We start from the raw sequence: 25080 nt of genomic DNA on the forward strand, positions 1-25080 counted from the left end.
TGAATAGCAGCTTGCGGTTTAACTTCTTTTTTTCAGAAGGAAAAGTTCAAACAGAAAAAAGAGTTAAAAACTCACCCGTGGTACTTTGAGGTTACCTTGTCAGTAGTTATTTTAAAGGGTATAAGAACTTTGTATATTTTAATAACAATCAGATTTGTGCTCTCTATCTCTCTTCTATTTTCTCCCTTCTACTCTCTTCTATTTTTCTAACTTCTCCTGTCATGCTGTTCTCTCTCTCTCTCTCTCTGATTCTTTATATCACCCTCCTACACCAGTTATTTAAGATTTTGGTTTGAAATATTATGGAAATACTAATAATACCTGTTCTGTTCTTGTACCGGTAAGACTTCCATCCAACAATACATCTTGCAATTTTAACAATCAAAAGAATGTTGTTGAAAATACTAGTAAGAGCTCTGTTCAATTTTTGTATCACTCCTCTATCCATTCATCTTGCAATTTTAATAATCAAAACCACAGAATCTAACAGAGCCAAGAGAAAAACAGGGGAACATCAAATTTTGATTGGGAAAGCAGTTGCACAGAAAAGGCAAAAACCAAACATGTATATGGGGCAATCAATCAAACAAACGGGTTAACCCAAATAAACATGGCTGATGGAAAGCTACACGACTGCTCCTTGGACGCCATGTCATCCTACCCAAGCCATTGCATTAGATTTAGTATTTCTTCATCCAAAAAGACATAATGCTAAAGGTTGCCCTACAACTGAAACCAGAGTCAATGCTCAAACAGACGCCACATCTGAAATCAGATAAAATGCTGCCCAGGTAATGATCATTTTCTACAAAAACAAAACAACAGCGTGCATTCCATCATCTCTACCCTAAAACCTGAAAATATTATATTAAGCACTAGAGAGATCCACAGCTGCTTGCTTCAATCCTCCCAAACCCCTACTCTATTGTGGGTAGGAGGGTGGGTAAGCAGGAGGAGCTGCTGCAGCAGCTGCGGCTGCAGCAGCACTGTAATCATAGGCACCATAATTGGTCTGTCCCCCGTAGGAGCCTCCCACCCCAACTCCTGCCCCTGGCACTGACCGGATGCCGCCAGCAGCCACATCTTGAGATGCATACGAGTACTGTTGTTGTGGAAGAGTGGAGCTTTGGGCATGAGGAGCTCCATATCCAGACCCATATGAGACTGTGCCAGGACCCTCATAAGCACCCTGGCTGGGATAACTGTATGGTGTTGGGTATCTGGCAGGGGCAGTTTGGTGTGACTGGGGATGGTTCCTGCGGCCAAAAGAAGGGGAGAAATTAGAAAACCTCCCGGCTTTAGCAGACCTGAAAGCAGGTGGACCACTGTCCCTGTTGCTCCCCCCACGTGCTCTCTTGTTTGAAGGTTTATTTGTAGATGCTGCATTCTTCTTCTTCTCTGCCTTAGCTTTCTCCAACTGTGTCACTCGCTTCTTTAGGCTGTCAATGTTGAATTCTGATTCAAGCTTGAAGTCCTCCACACATTTTATGATAGTTTTGCAGGAATTCAACTCCAAGGCGCTGGCTTGTTCCTGATAAATCAGCAGCATCAGATGGAGGGAAGGCACATAAAAATAGGGAAAAAAAAAAAAAACACACACACACACACACACATGATACCAATTAAGAAGGATCCATTAAACAAGCAAATGGGTACTCATGAAGTATTTGGGTGCCATATATATCTATTCTGCTTTTTATGTTCTGCTTTTTAAATACCATAATTTCATTTCAAGGAACAACTTCATCTGGAAAATGAATTTTAATCTATTTTTAAAAAAAGGGTGGAATCATAAAAAGGCTGGCAGTGACAAAGCAACATAATGTGCAAAATAGCCTACTAGTGTTCCTATACATGGAGGAAATGGAGCTCATTCAAAAGGCAAAACTGCTCATGCCAAACAGTAAATAAAATATATGGTGATTTCTGCACATTGAAATTCTAAGAAACTCTGCACCATGGCAGCTGCATTTTTTTAAAAAAAAAAGAGGAAGTATCCTTAACCCAACAAAATTCAGATATTTTTTTTTAATAACTTTACAGGAAAACATTGGGGGCATGCACACACCATTGCAGCCGCATTAGAATTGCCATTCTTCAATACAGCATTCACATTCTTCCTGGAATTGCTGAGATAGGACTTAAGCAGAGTAGCTGGACGAAATTGCTCAGTCAAACCAGACTCAAAAGCAAAATACACTGCCTCAATCTCCTTGCTGCTTTTGACTAACTCCTCAATTATATCTGGACCAGAAAACTATTAGCTTCCATAAAGAGATTCTATCAACTAATAAAAAGAACAATCAATTTTGTGGATAGATAATTACATGCCTCAAATATGAACTTAGTACTGCAACACACAAAATGAAGGCATACTGATGATCAATTATAACTAAAGAAGTTCTATCAGCTAATAAAAAAAATTCAATTTTGTGGATAGATAATTACATGCTTCAAAATATTCTTAAGACTGCAATACACAAAATGAAGGCATAACTAGCTGTCAATAATGACTAATTTAACTTGTTTTTCTATCATCCTTTGCAATCAAGTGGATAGACCTTAGCACAGTAGGACATGTTCTGGGAACACGTGCCAGTGAAAGCATCAAGTAGCTTTAACATGTAAGACTCTTTACCTGTCAGTAAATTTAAGTCCACTCATTGACATAAACCCCATGCCCAACACATGCTTGGACCTAAGGAGCTCGATTTTATCATCTTCAAAAAAGTTGAAAAAGAGCAAGCACATTATGATTTTTTAATGGGGAAAATACAAGTGCAATTGACTATTTATGTCCTGCAAATTGCATTCAACTTTTAAATAACCATTCAGCAAATTAAATGCATGAAAAATGGAATAGGTTTATTTAATTTTGGCAAGACATATGCAAGACATAAATAACGCAATTTGCACCTAATTATTGGAATCTTTGAAGTATGTCATCTTTGTCAGATGAATTTGCTTAACAGTTGCTTAAAAGAAAGGCATTCCATAATATCAATAAATTGTATCATTTATGTACAACTTATACTGTTATAATGATGTTTAGAGACTATATTGCCAACTTCTTTCTGCAAATGCTGTGTAAAGATGAAGAAAACTAATTTGATTTCCAAAGTATCCAAACACCTCAAACAAGTAAACATAATTCATCAAACAGCCATCATTTTTTCTCCCGCAAAAAAAAAAATTCAACAATAATTTAGGTCTTTGCTAATGCTAGCTTCGAACAAGTACTTAGTCTTTGCAATGTTATTCATAAAGTGAGTGCAAACGTCATGGTTATTTGGTGGGAAATATTCTGCAAAATTATTAGTCCAAATAAGATTGCTTTTGTCTGGGGAATGATTATTTTTGCTAATATCATTGCGTGAAATTCTCACAGATTTTAAATTGAAACATGGAAAAACTGGTCATAGGGCTCTTTAGTTAGATATAAAAGCACACAGTAGAAATGAATGGGGTTTTTGTATTTAAAGTGCTTTCTGAATTTGGTTTTTGTTGTAGGTGGATTAATTGGATTAGGAAGTGCTTACACACAGTATCTTAGTTTGTTCTTGACTTTGTCAATAGAGCTAAAAGTACATACATCTTTCAAAAGGATCAAGGCAGGAGGCCCTCTTTCCCCTATTTTGCTCATCTTTGTGCAATGAAATTAGTGTCTTAATACATCTCAGACAGCAGCCCCAAGCATGTGTAGAGGATGAGGATTATATTAGGTAGTTGGTAGATAACATAAAACTTCTATGAAATGAATCCTCACCGATTATTAGTTTGGAAAATCCTACAAGTTTTACTGCCCAAACCTTAGTGAAAAACAAGCAAGGGTGAGCTAGCGCGTGGCCCCATAGCCACATGCTATGTTGGCACTTGGTCAGTGTCAAATATATGAGGGTTCCCAAATCAAGCTCGACATAAGAGAAACAAGAGAGCTAGTCCATGAAATTATGATTAGATTAGCAGCTTGGGATATAGGGGCCCTTATTAGTAAAGGCAAAAGTAGTTGACACTATGATTAGATGAAAAAAATTAGCATAATTTGTCTTCAAGAAACTAAGCGGGTAAGGGATAAAGCTAAAGAAATTGAAAAATTAGGATTTAAACTTTGATATACAGAAAAGAAAAAACATAATAATGGAGTAGGCATCATTATAGACAAAGAACTGAAAGATAGTGACGTACATGTTACAAGATGAGAAGATAGAATTATAAAAATCAATATGGGCTTAGGACAAGAGATGATAAATTTCATTAGCGCCTATGCTCCTCAAATAGACTCAATGGAAAATCTTAAAAGACAATTTTGGGAAGACGTGAATACTATTATGCAAGGCAGGGAGTAAAATAATCATAATAAATCACATTGGAAAGGACAATAAGGTCATGAAAGGATAGAACGTGGATGTGGAGACATAGATGAGTCCAGTGACATGACATTGGGCCTCCCTATGTCATATGATCTTATGACAATGAATGCATGCTTTAAAAAGAGATCATGGCACTAAATAAGAATACAAAAATAGGATATGAGTCCACTTTGAATTTTGTTTCAAATGAAGAAACAATAAAAAAAATATTATTTCATAACATTCAAGAATGGGAAAAATAAAAGTCAAATAGATTTTTTCTTAACTAGGAGTGTAGATCATTTATCATGCAAGAGTTGTAAAATTAGCCTAGGTGAAATTTTAACTACACAATATAAATTCCTAGGCGAAATTACCCTAGGAATGTTAGATATGCATTGAAAATGGAAGGAAAAAGGTAATATAGATCAATGTAAGAGAACTAGGTAGAGGAACCTAAGGGGAGGGGAGAAACTATAATAAAATTTAAAGATAAAATTATAGAAGATGGTGATTGGGACAATACCAGAAAACCTATCAACAAACACTCTTCGGAATACGTAGCTAGTACTATGATCTTGTCAAAAACATAGTAAAAAAGGTTTTAGGTGAATCTAGAAGAAGATGCATGACTCTTCAAGAGAGTTGCCAAATAGCTATTTAAAACAAAAGAGAATGTTGTTTAAGATCTCACAAAAATGTAGAGATATGGAAATTTTTCAAAAGCATAAAGAAGCAAGAAAAATGAAAAAAAAAAAAATTTATCAGTGAAGCTGAACATAGAGCATATAATAATTTATATACTAGACTATTTAAACTTGAGCGCTAGAGAAAGAAACAGCAAAGTCTTAGGAACTATCAGATGTATTAAAAAAATGAAGATGATAAGATAGCAAATAATTAAGCTCTTTAATGACAACCAAGTAGATGGCTTAAACTTAGAATTGACAAATGAGGAAAATGCTAAAAAAAAATAATTTGAGATTTAACCACAAACCTTGAGTCAATCAACTTAAGTTTGCATTAAAGAAGATGGAAATTGGAAAAGCTCCTATAGGATACAATGACATCCCAATTGAAGTTAAGAAATGCTTAGGTGATAATAGAATAACATGGTTAACTGAATTATTAAACGCAATTACAAGAAATAAGAAAATGAGCACTTTAATACCTATATACAAAACTAAAAGAGATATTGATACCAATGTTTTAAAAGGCATTCTTAAGGCGTTTTCAGCATAAAAAGCCCTAAGGCGTAAGAGGAAAGGCGTAAAGCCTAAAATGCATGTTAGGGGAAAAGGCGTACGCCTCAGGCAGAAAAACGTGCATTTCACACCTCAGAGGGGAAGGCGTACGCATTTTTGGAGCGTCAAAACCCCTCGATGAAACTTATTCCCTCCCTCTCTCGACGAAACTTTCGTAGCTCTCCCACGGTTCCTCCAGCTCCTTCTCCCTCTCTGACGACTCGAAAAAGCTTTCCTCCAACTCCTTTTCCCTCTCCGATGACTCGACGAAGCTTTCCTCCAGCTCCTTCTCCCTCTCCAACGACTCGATGAAGCTTCCCAGCTTTCCTCCATCTCCTTCTCCCTCTCTGACGATACCTCCAAGCTTCTCGTCTCTCTCCAACGAGTCGTGGATTCCAATTTGATCTGCCTCTGAACTTTGGTCATTTAGAAATTAGTGGAGGATGCTTTAATTTGGGTTTTCTTTCTTTTAGTAATGTGCCTCATGCTTATATAATATTTAAAAATTATATTTTTTTTTTCCCATTATTCTAAAAATTTTCTCATTTTTTTACTATATATAAATTGATTTTATTTATTAATTATTTAAAAAAATATATAGTCCCAAAATGCTTACGCCTCAACACCTTGAGGCTTACGCCTTGCCTCAAGGAGGGTAAAACGTCTCGCCTTATGCCTTCGCCTTTTAAAACACTGATTGATGCTATAATAACTATCACGAATACTCATGAGACACACAATGAAACTTTGAAAAAAGGGTAATTGAACAAAGAATAAGATTAGAAAATAAATTGTTTTATGCTTTGGAGATCTACGAAAGGTATATATCTATTAAGAAATTAAGGAAAAGGTTAAGGAAAAAGAATAGGGGCTTGCACATGATTTTTATTAATCAAGATAAAGCCTATAATAGAATAACTAGGAAACTTTGACTTCTAATGAAAGAAAAAGGAGTATGTAATTGGTATGCAAATGTCCATAAGTATATGTATGATAGAGCAATGACAATAAGTTAAAATCACAGTAAGTTATATCAAGGGTGTCTACTTCAAGTCCTTATCTTTTAACCTTATTGAAAGGTGAACTTGCACGAATATCCAAAATGAATGATATTGTCATCATTGGAGAAACTTGAAGTTGAGTAAAATTGGAACTATAGAGATAAGCTTTAGAACCTAAAGGTTTAAGGAAAGTAGAAATAAGACAAAATACATGAAATATAATGTTAGTCATTTAGGATGAATGTTGGAGAAAATTTTAAACTTGATAGTAGATTTAGATACCTATTACCTAGTATCTGTTATGTTGAAGGGGAACTTGAAAAAGATGTAATAGATATAGTTGAAGCACATTAGGTAAAATGGAGAAGTGTTTGGACGTATTGTTAAAATTGATGGCTATAAAACAAGCTATAGATAAATTAATGATCACACACATTCACAGTAGGATCGTCATAGTACCTGTATGATATAGAGGAAAGGCAATTAAGATTGTTTGGGCACTTGCAATGTGCTCCCAAGGGTTGACTCAAGTGGACATGGATGGGTTATAGGAGGTTCAAGGGGCTCATCCACAAGTTCTAGGATACCCAAAATAAAATAAAATAAAACATAGGTCAAATAATGCATCAATGAGGAGAAACAAGCTAGTTAGTGTTAGCGGTTGTTAGGACCGGAGGATCCCATGGGTGGGCTTGATACACATGGGTAAATATCAACTTGACCCAAAAGCTTAAGTCTATTAGGTCTTAGGCCCAACCATGTATATAAGCACTCATCATCCACTCTAACTTTCCAATGTGGGATAAACTCACAAGTGGAATTCTCAACAATCTCCCCTCACTTGTGAGTTCCAACCGCTCCCCCTTAAACGGAAATCATATCCATTATGGAAGTAAACCCAATTCCCTAACAGTTGCTTAAGTGGGCCTTACCACTGGTGCCTTACGTGTCTCAGATTGCATTCCACGTGCCTCCGAATCAATCCTACCTCCCACGTCTTGACCCTATTCGGATCCATCCCAGGCCTAGATGATCCTTATGGGCCTCGATCACACACTTGGTCCTCCAACTGTTAGCGCGTCAGGAGAAATAGCTTCACGTCTCGAGTTTTACGATGTCGTTGACTCAGAGTTACGAACCGTCGACTCTGATACTACTTGTTGATGCGCAACAATTTTAATCTTCCGATCAACAAAATAAATCACACAAAGAACATTCACATAAAAATGGAGAAGAGAAATTTTACATGGTTCAGCAAGGTTGCCTACGTCCACGGAGCGTGCACCTGGAGAAAAATCCACTATAAAACAATGACAGTACAAAATCTGATCAGTCTCTCCCCAATCCCAGATCCCCTATACACCCCTTCACCTTTAACTCGTTCAAGAAAAGTTCTTTTTAGAGAGAACACCCCCCCCCTCTTCTAGCTCTACTTGCAAAGCAATCCCTATATTTTCTCATGGCTTACAAACATATATATAACACCACACAACTGTTGGATTTAGAGACCATCCAACGAATGTGATAAAAGCCACAATAAATAAATAAAAAATAAACATATTTTTTAACAATCTCCACCTTGGTTTTTAATCACAGCCAAGCACAACATTCCATCCCCACGCTCTGGAATGCTCTGTCAACGATCAACAAAAGACTACATTAATTAAGTCCAAACAGCGCTTGAACTTAGCTAATGTAACAGGTTTCGTGAACATATCTGCAGCATTTCCATCTGTGTGGATCTTCAATAACTGGAACTTACAACCTGTCAACCTGACCTCTAACTGCATGGTACCGCACGTCAATATGCTTCGTGCGAGAGTGGTAGACCTAATTCTTTGCAAAGTGGATTGCAATCTGACTATCACAGAATATGCGTAACCTATCCTGAATAACACCAAGTTCCTAAATCAATCCAGTTAACCACAAAGCCTCCTTACCTACCTCTGCCAAAGCTATGTGTTCAGCTTCTGTAGTAGACAAAGCTATAGTAGGTTGCAACATAGCTTTCCAACTAATGGAACCACCAGCCATGGTAAAAATGAAGCCAAAAGTAGACCTCCTCTTATCCAAATCACCTCCATAATCGGAGTCCACATAACCTTGAACATTACAATCATCAGTACTTTCAAACAAGATACCATAATTAGAAGTGCCACGCAAATATCTGAAAAATCATTTCACCGCATTCCAATGCATTCTACCTGGATTAGCCATATATTTGCTTACCAAACTAACTGCATATGACAAGTCTAGTCTACTGGATACCATAGCATACATCAGACTCCCTACTACACTGGCATAAGACACACTAGCCATATCCAACTTATCCTCATCAGTAGAAGGACACAGTTTAGCAAACAACTGAAAATGAGCAGCTAGAGGTGTATTTATCGGTTTAGCCTTATCCATGTTAAACCTTTCCAACACCTTCTCAATATACTTACCCTGTGGAACTTATCCTCATCAGTAGAAGGACACAATTTAGCAAACAACTGAAAATGAGCAGCTAGAGGTGTATTTACCGGTTTAGCCTTATCCATGTTAAACCTTTCCAACACCTTCTCAATATACTTACCCTGTGACAACCACAGCTTCTTCTGTTGTCTGTCCCTCCTTATTTCCATGCCAAAGATCTTTTTAGCTGCACCAAGATCCTTCATCTCAAACTCATCCTGTAACCTGGCTTTCAACACATTCAACTCATCAGTACTGTTAGAGGCAATCAACATGTCATCCACATATAACATAAGGATCACATATACACCACTGTTAAGCAATCTGAAGTAAACACAGTTGTCATAACTACTTCTAACATACCCAATCCTCAACATATAAGAATCAAACCTCTTATACCATTGCCTAGGGAATTGCTTTAAACCATAAAGAGACCTATTCAACTTACATACCAGGTGCTCTTTACCTTGTTCCACAAACCCCTCCAGTTGCTCCATAAAGATATCTTCCTCCAACTCACTATGAAAGAAAGCTGTCCTTACATCCATCTGTTCCAGATCTAAATCATGCATGACAACCAATGCTAACAAAGATCTAATAGAAGCATGCTTAACAACAGGAGAAAAGATTTCATTATAATTTATACTTTGTATCCTTTTGCTACTAACCTGGCCTTATATTTTATTCCTTTTGATTCTGAAGTAGGTTCTTTCTTTCTGAAAAACCTATTTACAACCAATCAACTTCCTGTCCTTGGGCTTCTAAACCAACACCCCAAGTGTCATTCTTATTAAGAGACTCCATCTCCTCAACCATGGCTCCAAGCCAACTATCTCGTTCAGAACTCTGAACTGCTTCCTGAAAATCAGAAGGATCTCCACTACTAGTAATCAGAGCAAATGCAACGAGCAACTAAGTCCTCAAACCCATACCTGACCGAAGGCTTAACATTCCTCCTTTTTTCTGCCAGTGACTAGCCTTATAGGCTCATATCTATCACCTGTCTGAGGAATTTCCTGAGGAACTGTAGCCTGTCTCACTGTATCCTGTGCAACAGAATCAACAACAGTAGTCTGAGTATTACCCATACCTGAATTATGAATAATGTCCAGCTCCACCTGAATAGGTACTCCCGCTGAATCAGACTTCACCTTCTGATCAGTATTCTCCTTCAACATGGCTTCCTCATCGAAGACCACATCCTTGCTAATGACCACCTTCCGTGCTATAGGGTCCCACAACTGGTATCCCTTCACTCTTTCTTGGAAACCAAGAAATACGCACGGTTTGGACTTAGAGTCCAACTTTGATCTGCCCTGTTCCTACACATGCACATACGATGGACAACCAAACATTCTCAACACAGAGTAATCTACTGGCTTACCTGTCTATACCTCCTCAAGAACCTTTGCGTCAATAGCTGCAGAAGGAGACCTGTTTACTAGGTAGTATGCCATACTCACTGATCTGTCTAGATGACTTAGGCAGATTAGCCTGAATCCTCATACACCTCGCCCTCTCTAGTAATGTTCTGTTCATCCTTTTAGCCACCCCATTCTGCTGTGGCCCATATGGAACTGTATAGTGCCTAGTGATCCCCTCTTCCTTACAGAAGTCAATGAACTAGCTGTTTTTGTACTCCAGTCCATTGTCAGATCTCAAAAACTTCCACATGTTTCCATGTTTGCTTCTCTACCTGAGCTTTCCATTCCCTGAACTTACTAAATACCTCACTCCTGTGCTTCTAAAAATACACCCAAACTATCCTAGAAAAGTCATCAATAAATGAGACAAATTAAATAGCACCACTGTGAGACTGTACTTGTACTGGACCCCAAACATCTGAATGAATGTACTCCAGCACCTCCTTGCTCGTATGCTTTCCTGTTCTAAAACTCACCCTGCATTGTTTACCAAACAAACAATATTTACAGAACTTAAGCTTGCAACAAGAATTACCTCCCAATAAGTTTCATCTGTACAGCTCCTGCAAACCACGCTCACTCATGTGACCCAACCTCATATGTCACAGAGTAGCATAATCTCTATCTGTATCTGTATCTGAAGAGGTACTAGCTGCAGCTCCACCTATCACTGTGCTATCCACTAGAGTGTACAAACTATTCCTTAGACGACCCTTCATTACTACTAGTGAACCTCTAGCCACTTTCAGCACACCATCCCTAACTAAAAAAGAGAAACCATTACTATCCAAAGAACTCAAGGAAAACAGATTCTTTTTCAGATCTAGAACATGCCTCACATCCTTGACGGTTCTAACTTCACCATCAAACATCTTGATTCTGACTGTTCCAATACCAAGAATACCACAGGAAGCATCATTACCCATCAACACCGTCCCTCCAGAGATTAGTTCATAGGAGTCAAACCAGTCCCTGTATGGACACATATGATATGAGCACGCCGAATCCAAAGTCCAGGTATCGGCTAAGTAACTGGAGCCTGTAGTAACAGCCAAAAGAGCCCCATCAAAAACTGATGAACTGTTCTCCACTACAATAGCCTGCTCAGTCTTCTTCCTGTTCTTTTCCTCTAAATCTCTTTTTCTCCTTAGACAATCCTTCTTCATATGTCTTCTTTCCCACAATAAAAACAACAACTCCTCTAGTACCCCTGGACTTGGATCAAGATTTCCCTCGATTCCAATTACCCCTACTAGAACTTCTGCCCCGCTATTGGCTAGACTCACCCTTAGCCACCAACCCTTCTCCATGTCCGAGATGAACTTGAAAATTCTCACTCTCCAGAATGGCAGTAGTCACCTTATCAATTGTAAAAATCTCCTTACCTAGCAGTAGTATGGTTTTCAAAGTATCAAGGGAACTAGAAAGCAAATACAACAGAATCAGTGCTTTATCTTCCTCCTCAATTTCTACCTCAATACTCAACAACTGCGTGATTATCTTATTGAAATAATTGAGGTGGTTTCTGACTTCTATGCCCTCAGTCATCCTCAACAGATACAACTATTTCTTCAAATAAAATCTATTAACTAGGGACTTGGACATATAAATATTCTCCAATTTTTTCCAAAGCCCGTTCAACACACTGTATTTAATTTGTGAAGCTAAACTTAAGCGAATGGTACTTACCACTTTCATTTCCAGCTCTTCCCACTGATCATCTGACATGATCTCTGGCTTCTTGTCTTTCCCATATAGTGTCTTAATCAATCCCTGTTGAACCAACACATCCTTCACAGTGCTCTGCCACAAACTGAAATTATTTTTCCCATTAAAGGGCTCCACCTCGAACTTGGCCGTCGAAGTACTTGCCATTAAAAGAAAAGAAAAAAAAAATTTCTCTCCTTTGATGTCAGCAGTGACGTTAGCAACGCCTGCGTCAGTGTGACGTCAGTGCTCTACGGGGAGGATTCGCGCCTCGACCTGCACTCCGACCCGACCCGACTCGATCCTAAATCCGGGTCTGTCACCCAATTCTGACACTGTTCATCATGTTCTTCATTCGCGAAATTTTTTTTTCCTTTTGGATTTTTTTTTTCACACCTTCAATTGAAAAATGATCCTCCTACAATTGAAAATTTCTGGAATAATTTTCTGGCACCTGATCTGAATCTTCGCGTACCTCAATCAGATTTGAACAAACCGCTCTAATCTTGAGCACTCCCGCGGAAAAAATTTCCAATCCAAAAAATTTCTTTCGATCTAATATGATCTATCATATCTGCACCCAATCGAAACCGTGCTCTAAAACCACTTGTTAGGATCGAAGGAGCCCATGGGTGAGCACCAACTTGACCCAAAAGTTTAAGTCTATTGGGTCTTAGGCCCAACCATGTATATAAGCACCCATCATCCACTCTAATTTTCCAATGTGAGACAAGCTCACAAGTGGAATTCTCAACAGTGGCAATAGGACAAGGAGGGCTACACTTGGAATAACAAAGACTGAGATACTGATAAGGGATTTGACAGCCTCTTGGGGGATATTGTCCTAGATCATGGGAGCGACAAAAGAGGATTCATGTAGCCAAACCACCTAGTGGGACTTTAAGGCTTGGTGGTTATTGGTGTTGTTCTAAGTTTTCTAACCAACAATTCTTATTGGTTATTCTTGAAAATTTGTTGCATTTGATGGAACTTAAGAATAATGATTTTATTGCCTCTATAGAAATTGGTGTATGTTCCAAAACTCCATCCCTTGCCACCCTGTAATATTTTTTTATATTATTAAAACTATTCCTTCACCTTTGTGTGATGGGCAGACTAGCTTTGCTTAGGACTTTGGGAGTGTAATCTAATGATGCTTTTATTGTATCAGCCAGCTAATTGTGAGTTTTTTTCTTTTCTTTTTTGTATTTTTTTTTTTTTTTTTTTTGGGTGGGGTTGGTTGGGTGGGTGCTCTAAGGTTTTCCAGACTCTTCAATAGGATTTAGACTCTTAATGTGTTATTTAAACTTATCTCATGTGGCAACCATGGGAGACTTCCCAGTTGGGATAAAATTTTAAAACATGTGGTAGGCAAGGATTTGGATTGTGCCTTATGTACTGACATTGAAACTTTAAAGTGTATCGTATATTGCACGACTCTTACACAAGAGGTATATGGCTTTGTGTCTCAAAAGTGAGCCCTATTCCTAGTAGTAACATTGGTGGCATTATGAGTGGGAACAATTGAACCCTAACTATGACAGTCCACTTGAAATAGGAAGTGGTTCTTTGAAATATTTGGGGGCAAAGAAACAATGATCTCTACCAAAGAAGTTGGATGCCTACTTGGTTCTTAGTTGCTCTTCTAAGTTTTTTCCAGACTATTTTAACTAGTTTATAACAGATGAAGAGTTGGGGAACATGAACACGCTGACGTACTAGGTTAATGAACCAAATTTTTTTTTTTTATAACAAAATAAGATGAATTTCATTAGAATAGAAAGCACATACAAAGAGGATGATAATAAAATCTAAAAGGGCAGCCTCGTGCACAAATCTATCGCGTATATGGGGTCCGGGAAGGGGCGGACCACAATGGGTCTATAGTACACAATCTTACCTTACATTTTTGCAAGAGGCTATTTCCATGCCTTGAACCTGTAACCTCCAAGTCACACGGCAACAACCTTACCATTCATAAGAAAATCTCTCATTCATAAGAAAATCTCCTAAACAAAAAGAAAATGAAATAAAACAATAATATAAGAAATAGCCATTAGGCTTAAAGCTAGCCAATCCCGATGACAGATAATTCTGAAATTACAAACCAGATTTCTATTAAATGGGAGCCGCCTAATGACTTATTTTCTTAACTTAATTTTGATAGAGTGCAAAGCTTTGGGAAAAATGATTAATTGCTGCAAAAGAGAAGGGTCTGGCGAATATTCAAGAGGAGATTCCTAGATTATCACTAATTGTATCCCGAATAAGCGTACAGTTTGATGGAAACTTCAATAAAGATATCAGCTGGTTGCTCAGTCAGTTTAACAGAGTTCATATCCATCACGTACAAAGGGAAGCAAATAGAACAGTTGATTGTTTAGCTAATTTCGGGCATTCTTATGATGGATTTAACTTCTGGAATACAGTTTTCCCACCCCGTCATTTGCTTCCGTCATGATGATGTTTGGGCACTCAGGTATACTTGTATTACTTTATTTTTGTTTATGAATGAAGTTTTGTCTTACCCCACAAGTATACACATAAATGCATGTACATTCAAGGATGAGCATGTATTTGTGTTCGCACAAGCACACGTTTGATTCCAAGTACATACATGTATCAATAAGTAATGAACAAGCATACAAACCTCCCATTTTCTCCCCAAGCCCCAAGGCCAATGCAATCTTTGCCATATCCCTTCTTGCCGCATGCTCCACCACCAACTTCCTCAAGAACTCCTCCTCAAACTTCTCCCTCAACCCAAAACCACTCACCATATGCAAAAACATTGCGGCCTCCCCCGCCCCAACACCACCCTCCCCACCCATCACTCCCCTCCACTTCTCCGCAACTTCCAGCGCCCTCTGGGCCATGCTGCCTGCTACAGCTTTTTTCCCCGGTGCCAACTCCGTCACTGGAAAGACAGCCTGTATCAACACCCCACATGCCCACCTTCGATCCGCGACCCCTCCCTTCCCGAACTTCGCACTCACAAACTCCTCCACTGCATCCAGCACCAGCCTCTGAGCATCCACTGCCTCCTCCACCGCTGCTGCAATCTCCGACCTCAATGCCACCGATTCTTTCCTCTTCGATAACAAGAACTTCAACAAGCCATTCATATCCATCTTCCTACAATACGATCTCAAATTGTCAGAAAATTCCCCATCCTTGGCAACCGAATTCTGGAGCTCTGCTATCGCCGACTCCTTCAGCTCTTCAATGCGCGCGGCTGCCGCGGATTCGCGCTCGGGGATCGTGCTCTCACGTTGATCTAACAATTCTAGAGTTTTTTTGGTCTGGGACTCGAGAGCTTCGATTCTAGAATCCAGGTCTGCCGATTTCTGATGATGGGTTTGCTGCAACGTTTCGAAGTGATTGGAGAGAGACTTGTATAGGTCCGTGCATGTTGTCAGGAGAGATTTGCGTGCTTCGAGCTCGTTGAAGAGAGTGCTTATTCTGTCCGCCTGGATGACATCGGTCGCCATGCTTGGTTTGGTTTCTGCAACCGTAACTCTGCAAAACCCTAAACGAAACCCGACTGACCCAAACTAGAGAAAGGGAGTAGTCTCTGTTTGACTGTTATCCCTGTGGTACCGTTTGGACGGCGCTTCGAAATGCAGCGACAAAAATCGTTATTACGTCCTTTTGCCAAACAAGGTTTAAGTGCACTTTTGTTTCCCCTGGTGGCCCGTTGTAATTAAATAATGTTATTTATAAGCACTGTTGACTATTACGAGTTCAGGCGGCAAAACATTATTGATCAAGCAGGTGAAGCCCATTTGGCTTCACCCATTTTCCTCCCATGGCTTAGTTTGAGTCAATGAGGCTTAGTATTGTTTAATTAATCAAGGTTAATTGCGCTATCAATGCCCAAACTATGGCCCTTCTCACATTCTAGTTCCCCAATTTTAATTTATTCAATTTTCAACTTCTTAAATTTTATTGTAATTCAGTGTTTTTGTTAATGTAAGTAAGAACTTTTAGACAACAAGTCATATGATTTCCAACTCTATATATGTGCAAGATCAACAGTTTGGTTCTTAGACTCTTCACATTTTCAAATGTGTTCAAAACTATGCTTCTATGGAAGAATTAAAGAATAATGATAAATAATGGTATGAAACCTATCCTGTATTCAAAATCTCAGGGATTCCAATTCATATTCGTCATTGGGGAAATATCGATGTTTAGGGTCTGGGTGCTTGTTTTAAATGGTTACATAGTAGGTGTAATCTCTTCATGCATTGTTGTCTATTATTTGTCAATTTTTTTATTCGTTGTTGAACATCACATTTCCTCTCTCCCTCTATCTCTTATTCTACAGTTTTTGCTATCTAGGGCTAACCCTGTTTGCATGGTTGCTTTTATTCATATACATGTTTTTTTATCCTAGTCTCTTAAGTTTATTACATTGTGTATTATATAATTTCATTGTTTACTCCAATACATTTGTGTTGTATGTGTTGTTTGGTTCATATTAGATTTGTATTCCTTTTTACTCCACATTTCATTTGGTTTGTATTATTCCTCTTTGTGTTAGCCTAAGTGGTAACCCAAGAGGCAGGGTGAAAAGCAAATAAAACACACCATGCAAAACACACAATACGTAAGAAATTTAAAGAGAGAAGAGAAGAGAGATTGCAAATTACTTTTATAGTGGTTTGGCTATCCTCGCCTACGTCTACTCTCTCAAAACTAATTGTCTTGAGGTTCCACTATTCCTCATTTTAACAAAGACTAAGAAATCAATTTGCACCTCTCGTTTTTTGGAGATTAAGGAAACCAAGCCCAAGAAATCAATTTGCACCTCTTGTTTTTTGGAGATTAAGGAAACCAAGTTACAATCCCTTGTTTTAACATAGAAAGGCAACCAAAACACAATCCTTCTTTTTCTACAGAAACTAAGGAACCAATAAAATAAAGCTTACAAAAGAAAAGTCCTCACGAAGACGATTTACAATTCAAGCTCACAAAATAAACCCTCAACGAATAATCAAAATAATGATACAAGAATCTTCTAGACTATATGTCAAGGATGAGCAAAATAAAGTATAAAGAGAGACTGTGAGAGAATGAAAGTAAAAGCACTTGAATATTCAGTATAAGTTTGTTCTCTAATATTCTCAAGGCTTAAGAGGGCATATATATAGATATTAGATCAAGACTAGCCATTTTCTACTCATTGGAACCTTTTGGCTTGTCAAACTGGTTGACAACTTATAGGGTTTGGTCAATTGCTTACTAGTCATTAGAGACAAGAAGAAGACTTTTACAAGCAAGATCTACTAGACCAGTAGACCACTTTTAAGGACCATTCAACTGCCTATAGCCTTTACTCCGATCATTCGACCGCCCCTTGGTGATGGTTGACTACCTCTAGCACAATGCAGAGGCTCAATCTTTCATTTGATCCCAATTTTCCAATTTAAGTCCTTTAATGTTATGCCTTATGTTTGTTCATAAATTTACAAATTAAAGTGTATTATAATTAATAGAAGAATAATATAAACAAATCAATTGAAGTCTTCAAATTCTTCCCTCAATTCTCAAACTTCAATGACTTTAATCCTATAGAAAACAACTTAAACACAAAACCATTAGTTCATAATAGTTTGTTATCATAAAAAATAGGTTGATGGAACCTAGAGACTAACACTTTGCATTTGTTCTAAATACAAAGTTTTCTTCATTTTTTTTGTATTTATGTTGTGTTTCTCATACTTTTGCTCCATTTCATTTCTAGATCCTAATTACTACATAGGATGTAAGTACTAGAGGAATTTAATGATCATGATGTGCAAGAATCTAAGGGATATTTTGATTTTATAGACAGTGATTACAATGTTGAGGATGATGATAACTTGTATAAATATATATATATATATATATATATATATATATATATATATATATATATATATATATATATATATATATAGGATTGAGAGAGGCATGATCCACGGTTGGGGAGAGGGTAATTTTAAAGGGTCAAATGGTACGTACGGTATGTAGGTTGTGTTGACCTTATAGGTCATGCCCGGTTTTGATAATGACAAATATCTGTTCAATTTGATGCATGCTTGAGGATATGTGCAAGTGTACTGTTGGTAGGACAAAATGATGGCACAAGGAGTAAAAGTTGAAGGCACTTAAAGATCCTATTTATGTTGTACTTAAATTCTTTATTCATTATAAGTCTGTAATAGTAAATAGGGTCTGGATTGTAAAAATCATATGCATCACTTGCATGGTAGGAAGGATAAGCTCAAGACCGTAGTTGAACCTTAGGGAACACCCTTCGGTCAACCGACACCGGATTTTTTCGATATCCTAAAGAAGGCCTAGAATAACCCTAGGACACTCACACGTGCATATATATATATATATATATATATATATATATGGTCATATGACTAGGGTGATTGCATAATTAAAAAGAACCGAAATGTATGAAAAATACATGTTCGGTCGATCGTACACTCAAGTACAAATTCCTCTCGATCGACCGAACCGGTGTCGGGTCAACACTTTGACCCCAGCTCGGTCGACCAAACTTACCCAGTTCATTCTCACCCCAGTCGACCGAACTCCTTAGGAGTCAACAAATTGACCATCTGGTTGACTGAGCCCAAAATGAATAACAACGCCCTAGTCAACCGAGTTCCCATGTGTGAGAACTCAACTGTCCGGTCAACCAAACTACGAAGTTCAAATTCTCCCGATCGATCGAACAGCACTAAAATGGAAAATCGCCCTAGAACCTCCATGTCCGGTTGACCGAACTTGTAGTTCAATTAATGCCCGGTCGACTGAACTTAAAGCAACTCGGTCAATCGAACTTCCTTCGATCGATGTGTGCTCTCAGGTTGCCCCATTATTTTTACTGTGGTTAATATTTTTAAACGGGGTTAATCATATTAAAATATATTAAAAATTTCCTAATAATTCCATATAAGTCATGAATGGTCATATTTTTGGGGAAGTCTATATATACCCCCTCATTTGGAATAATCAGCATCGAATTAGCAATCTTAATTAGGAAAAATTCTTTGAAATTCAAAAATCTATAATACTCATTTTTGAGCCTCAAACACTCATTCTTACCAGATTTTATTGCTCAAATAGCTTTGTAAGTGTGCTTTGAGTATTCTTGTTCTATAGGTCTGCTCTCTCAATTTGTGCTTATTTGATATTATTTTGTTTGAGAGCAAGACCTCAAGTTTTCTTAGGAGACTTTATTAATAAGTCTTTTCTAATAAGACTTCACTTGAGTTTCTGAGTATTGTACTATTAGTGCAATATCTTAAGAAGTTCTTATTTGATTTTGGTTGCTAAAATACTTTCAAATCATTTTCAAATATCTAGTGTGTTTCATTTTGAGAAATCTTTGAAGAGATAATTGTTTATGTGCTAAAGATCTTTGTTGCAATATTCTTGAGTAATATTATTTGTCGAACAAAAAGATCAAATCCTTTTTGCAAACAAAATCTATACATCTCTTGAGCTTTATACGTTGAGAGAAATCACCTGTTGAGATATCTGAAGTGTGACTAATATTTTTGTTTGAGCATTGTGATTGAATATATTGTGTGATACAAAGATCATATCACTTACACTCTCACATACTAATTGCAATATTTGCACAAATCCTTGAGAGTAGACACTAAGGCTACACTAAACTTATCATATCTTATCATTTGGTAGTGTATGTGATTGATCATATTGGTACATATCAGTTTAGTGTAAGAAGCATTTCATTATGCACAAAAATATTATTTCAAATCTGTTGTATTCCAAGCATAGGCCTGAAGAGGGAGACTATCCCTGGTAAATAGTCTCGGACTGGCTTAGACCCAGTTAGGAAAATTAGGTTCGCCATCCTGGTAAGGCTTGTTGGTTGAGATCAGCCCCTTGAATTGACCTGGTTGTAATCAATCCCGCTCCACCCCTTAAGTAAGCCTTTAGTGGAATTCTTGGGCTTGCGAGTTAGAGGCAAGGATGTAGGCACAGTTGGCCGAATCCTGATAACATATCTTGTGCGCACTGTTTATCTTTCTGCAATTTTATTTCTGCACATGTATGTTATAGTTGGTGAATGCTGCGCATAATTTTAATTTACGCACGTTATATTTATTTGCACATTTGGAACTATATAGACAGACCCTAAGTTGCAAATATACTGCTGTTAGATTGGTTGAACCTAGGAATAAATTTTAAAATTCCAATTCGTCCCTCCTCTTGGGAATACACCAAAGCTAACAGGTTGTAAGTGGTAATGATGATATTAATTAGATTATGCTCAATCTGATGAACTTAATATTGATTTAGACACTGATTCCAATAATAAATGGCAAAGTTTTTTAGAGTTCATCTTAAGGTTGGCATGCCTAACCCACAATTCAAAGTAGGGATGATATTTAAGTCAGCCCATGAAATTCAAGAAAGTTGTTAAATAGTATGTTATCACAAATAGATATGGTAAGATTAAGTTCCCAAAAAATGGCAATAGAAGGCAAGGGTTGTGTGCAAGAGGGGATGTCTATGGACAACTAAAGCTTCATACCTGCAAAAGAGAAGAAAAAACAAGTGAAGTCCTATGAATACGCATACATATAATAAGCGCTTTAAAAATGGGCACGTATACGTGGTTTTCTAAAAAATATCTGGAACAATATAGGTCAAATCATAATTGGTTAGTGGGTGGACTATAAGATATTATCTGCAAGGACTTGGTTGCTTATATCTTTAAAGAAAAATCTTGGAGATGACCATGGTTTTGCATAAGCTTGGGATGAAGCTAGGAGCATAAGAATTCAAAAGTTGAACCACTTAATTAGTTTTTTAGCAATATTATGGTTTGTATTGATGCATTGAAAAAAGGTTTCCTTATTGGTTTCAAGCGTGTGATTAACTTACGTGGTCATTTTCTAAGGACAGATAGATTGGACATCTTTTATCATTTGTTGGCATAGATGCAAATCACTGCATCTTTCCAATTGCTTATATTTGGTGTTGTTAAGGTGGAGTGCAAGATTCCTAGGGCTGGCTTTTATCATTGTTATCATATGATCTTGGGATTAAAACTATTCATTCATGGGATTCTATAAATGATAGGCAGAAAGCAATGTAAATCAATTTTACTTGTTTTGCCATACTTCTGTATTAAATTTGGTTACTTGTTGGGTCCATTTAATCATTATTTTCTTTGCAGCATTTGGTGTTGTTTGAAAGGAGCTTTTTTCTTGGTGCAAAGCATGGTTTTAAAACCTAAACAAGTGATCAACCCAATGAAGCCACTAAATGGGTAGAACTAGGGGTCAAACTGGTAATATATATATTAGAAGTATAGGCAATTTTTATTCGCCATTTTTTCTCCTCATTATTCCTAAAATATCTTCAATCTTACAAATTATTTATTTAAAAAATTTACAAACATGGATATATAAGTTTTTTTTTTAAACAATGGTGTTCGAGGCCCTTTGGGCACTTGACTAATCTATTTAAAATTTTAAAACATTTTCACTTCTCCTATTATCTCCTTTTGCACCCCAATAAACTACATAATTTCAACTCTTTCCAAAAAGAGGGAGTTATTGAACACATATGCATTGTCCATGAGATCGCATCTAATGTGTCCGTGGGTACATACATATATACTACTTATAAATTATATTAGTAAAAAAATCAATAACAAGATATAAAATCAAAAAACAATTGTATTAGTTTTTTTACTATTAAAATATTTTTGAAAATTATTTTTATTAAAAATTCTAAAATAATTATTTAATTTAATTTAAAATTATTTATCATGGGCCATATGCACAAAAACTCATAAAAGAAATTGGGAATTTTATATACTTACTAACTTTGTAAATTGTTACAACAAAAGTAAGTTGGTTTGATCATTAGCAAGCTTCTAAGTGTTTCTAGAGCAAATGGGTTCAAGCTCCCTCTTCTCCTCATTTTATCTCTTTCTTTTCCTCTTATTTCTTTAAAAAAATATTGCATAAGGACTATAAGTTGTCGAGTCAACCTAGTTGGCTCACTAGGTTAGTCCGAGTCACCTAGTTCTGATAGGATTGATTTTAGTTCTTCCAATTTTGTGTTTTTTGCCATCACCTAGGCTACCCATGAACCCAATTTTGATCCAACTCATTTAGAATAGTTGGTTCCATCTAGGTTCTAAAACCATGGTGCAAAGTATAGATTTTTTGTGCAAGACATGTACACAAACTTTGAGAAGGATCACCCACATAAGACACTCAAAATTTACTATAAAGCTACACATGTTATGGAGTTTTAGAAATGGATGAATGAAATTCCAGCGTTTTAAAAGAGGGTTATAACTTGCTTGCAGTAGGCTTCCTTAAACTAGGTCTAGATTCCACTTCTCCACTCTCAAAGTATGTTATGTTCCTTAATTGTGCACATGCTTTAGCAAATGCATTTTAGATGCAAGGGAAGTATATACCATCCATGTTAAAGATGGTTAGGTGTAGATTGATGTCAAGATTGCACACAAAGAGAGATACTTTGAATAAGTACAAAGGTTCAATATCTCCTAATGTCTAGACGAAGCTTAACAAAAACAAGGACCCATATATACATTGTACACCTATGTGGTTTGGGGGGACAAATGTTTTAAGTTGCGAGTGTAGTTGGACAATTTGTGATAGACTTGCAAGTTAGAATATGTGCATATAGAAGGGGGGACTTGGCATACCTCATGTAGAGACCCAAAACTGTATAAGCTGGGTTAGTCAACGAAGGGATCACGTTCGTCGACGAAGTCCTTCAAGGCCTCATCGACGAAATTCAGAGCCTCATCGACGAGCAAATACCGAGCGAGTTTGAGGAAATATCTGAATTGGGCTTGGCGAAGAATGTATGGCTTCATCGCCGATCTGTGTGGTGGATTTGTCGACGAAAACGCCACCTCGTCAACGAGTTTGACTCAGTCAAAGGCTCTATAAATATCCATTTTTGTTGCTTAGAGGCTAAGTTTCTCTCCAAACACACTCTCTCTCTAAACCAGCGAAAATCCTTTCTCTCTCTCAATTTTTTCTCCGTTCGATGTTCGTTTCTAAAAACGGAGGTTTCTGCGTGGATTAGAGGAGGAAGGTCTATAACTTTAGCGAATCGGATCATTGTTTTGGGGATTTTTAGGTTTTTTCAAAAATCGAGATAAGGATCTAATTTCGATTTCGATTGAATATTTGAATAGTAGTCGAAATTATAGTAAGGTTATGTTCGGTGGTTTTTAGGTTTTGAGGATCCCGGGTTGTCGGTTTGGACCGTTTTTGTACGTAGTTTCGTTTCAGGTTTAAGGTAAGGAGAATTTGGTTATAACAATATTTTTGAAAAAACTAAACCGCTAAAAAGTTAGTTTATGCTTATATATATGATTTGACAATTTATTTGCTAAATTCCACCGAATAGAAATGCTGATTTTACGATTTTACGATTTTTGGTAAACACGAGGATTTTGGCGTATGATCTCCAAATTTTACGAAAATCACTTATTTACATTTATATTGTAGTAGGAGATGTTTGAATCTTTCACTTTTTCATTTAAATGGTGTTTACTAGATTTTTATCATTTAGTGGATCTTTGGATTAAACTCGTGTGACATATGTATTGAAATGGTATGTGAGAATCTTTTATACGATGTATGTGAATTTTAGGAACTGGAGTTCCATTTTGCTATACTGAAATGTGGAAAACAGGTGTCGGTTATATACCGAACTTTATACCTAAAAAGGGTAAATCGAGAAAGTGTGTGCCAGTTTATACCCGAAGTGATTGAATAAGTTTGTGAAAATACTGGAACTGCACAGGTTATTATGTTTTCATTATAAATGGCATATATGATATATGGAAACACAGCTTGCTACCAAAAGAAGTTGAAAAAAACTTCAGTGATGGGGTTGAAAAATACTCTAAACTATTATAAGCACGGTTCTGATGCTGGCAATATAGTGCAACCATACATGAGGGATCAGTGTGGGTACTTAAGATAGTCGGCTTGCGTTGGAATTGTAATTGCTAGTAAAAATAAACTAGGGAGCGGTCGGACTATAGTAGATGCTCGACAGTGTCTGTACGAACAGGACATTATCAGAGGTATCGGTGCACAACCCGTGCCACGGGGGTAAACAGGCAAACATGTCATACCAAGATGATAGTCGTTCTAATATTCATATGTATGATTTAAAGACTAGAATGTGCAAATAAATTTTTTATGTTACAATGTTATAAAGAAATGTTCTATATATACATATATATGGGTTTTTATGAGAATATGCGTATGCAGTCACACACTGTTATAATATCTTCTTCCTTATTGAGAAGTGTCTCACCCCTTAATTACCCTTTATTTTCAAGTCCATCAGGACGTTGGTCCTAGTAGCTAGAGGGACTCGGGAGGTTGTATTTTTGGGTGTGGTCTACGTAAGTGTTTTGACGATGTTTTGAACTTAGTTGGAATGTTTTTTTTGTAGGTTGTAAGTATTGGATATGAGTTAGGTAAATGTTTGTAATTATAACCTTGACAGGTAAACTCTGGTATAAGTCTAGTAGAAATCTCAATGGATGTTTATGTTTTTCCGCAACATTTACATCCTAATCATGTATGATTTACACCCGTATATCCCTGTTTAGGGCTGGTTGTCTCTGTATGTCTATCAGGTACAGGTGTTCTGTATTTGGGTTAACGATTCTGGTCCGTATAACGGGTTGAGTCATTACAGTTGGTATCAGAGCCCTTAACCAGTCGGAAGTGTATTTTGATGCATGCTGTTTGGTTAGGGATATGTTCAAGACTTAGGAGTTTCTAGTTCCATAGTCTAGAATATACCAGAGTATATGACAAGGGTAAGACATTGGGTTTTG

At 37.1% G+C, this 25080-nt stretch overlaps 1 protein-coding gene across 1 annotated transcript; it reads right to left on the reverse strand.

The window, feature by feature from the left end:
* Nucleotides 1-595: 595 nt before the first annotated feature.
* Nucleotides 596-15754, reverse strand: LOC131150586 (FRIGIDA-like protein 4a). Its single transcript, XM_058101401.1, has 3 exons — nucleotides 14833-15754; nucleotides 2069-2244; nucleotides 596-1531 (listed from the first exon to the last, which is right to left on the reverse strand). Exons 1-3 carry the CDS (start codon nucleotides 15671-15673, stop codon nucleotides 923-925), a joined length of 1626 nt encoding a protein of 541 aa, XP_057957384.1. The 5' UTR covers nucleotides 15674-15754; the 3' UTR covers nucleotides 596-922.
* Between the last annotated feature and the right edge of the window lie 9326 nt (nucleotides 15755-25080).

The sequence above is a fragment of the Malania oleifera genome, chromosome 3 (assembly GCF_029873635.1).
Source record: "Malania oleifera isolate guangnan ecotype guangnan chromosome 3, ASM2987363v1, whole genome shotgun sequence".
Classification (NCBI taxonomy): domain Eukaryota; kingdom Viridiplantae; phylum Streptophyta; class Magnoliopsida; order Santalales; family Ximeniaceae; genus Malania; species Malania oleifera.

Excerpts from the sequence above, each read along its gene's own strand:
- LOC131150586 (XM_058101401.1), bottom strand. The coding sequence starts at position 15,673 with ATGGCGACCGATGTCATCCAGGCGGACAGAATAAGCACTCTCTTCAAC. Across the intron at positions 2,245-14,832 it reads GCTTGGGGAGAAAATGGGAG|ATATAATTGAGGAGTTAGTC; the intron begins GTTTGTATGCTT and ends TTTCTGGTCCAG. Across the intron at positions 1,532-2,068 it reads ATTCTAATGCGGCTGCAATG|GAACAAGCCAGCGCCTTGGA; the intron begins GTGTGTGCATGC and ends CTGATTTATCAG.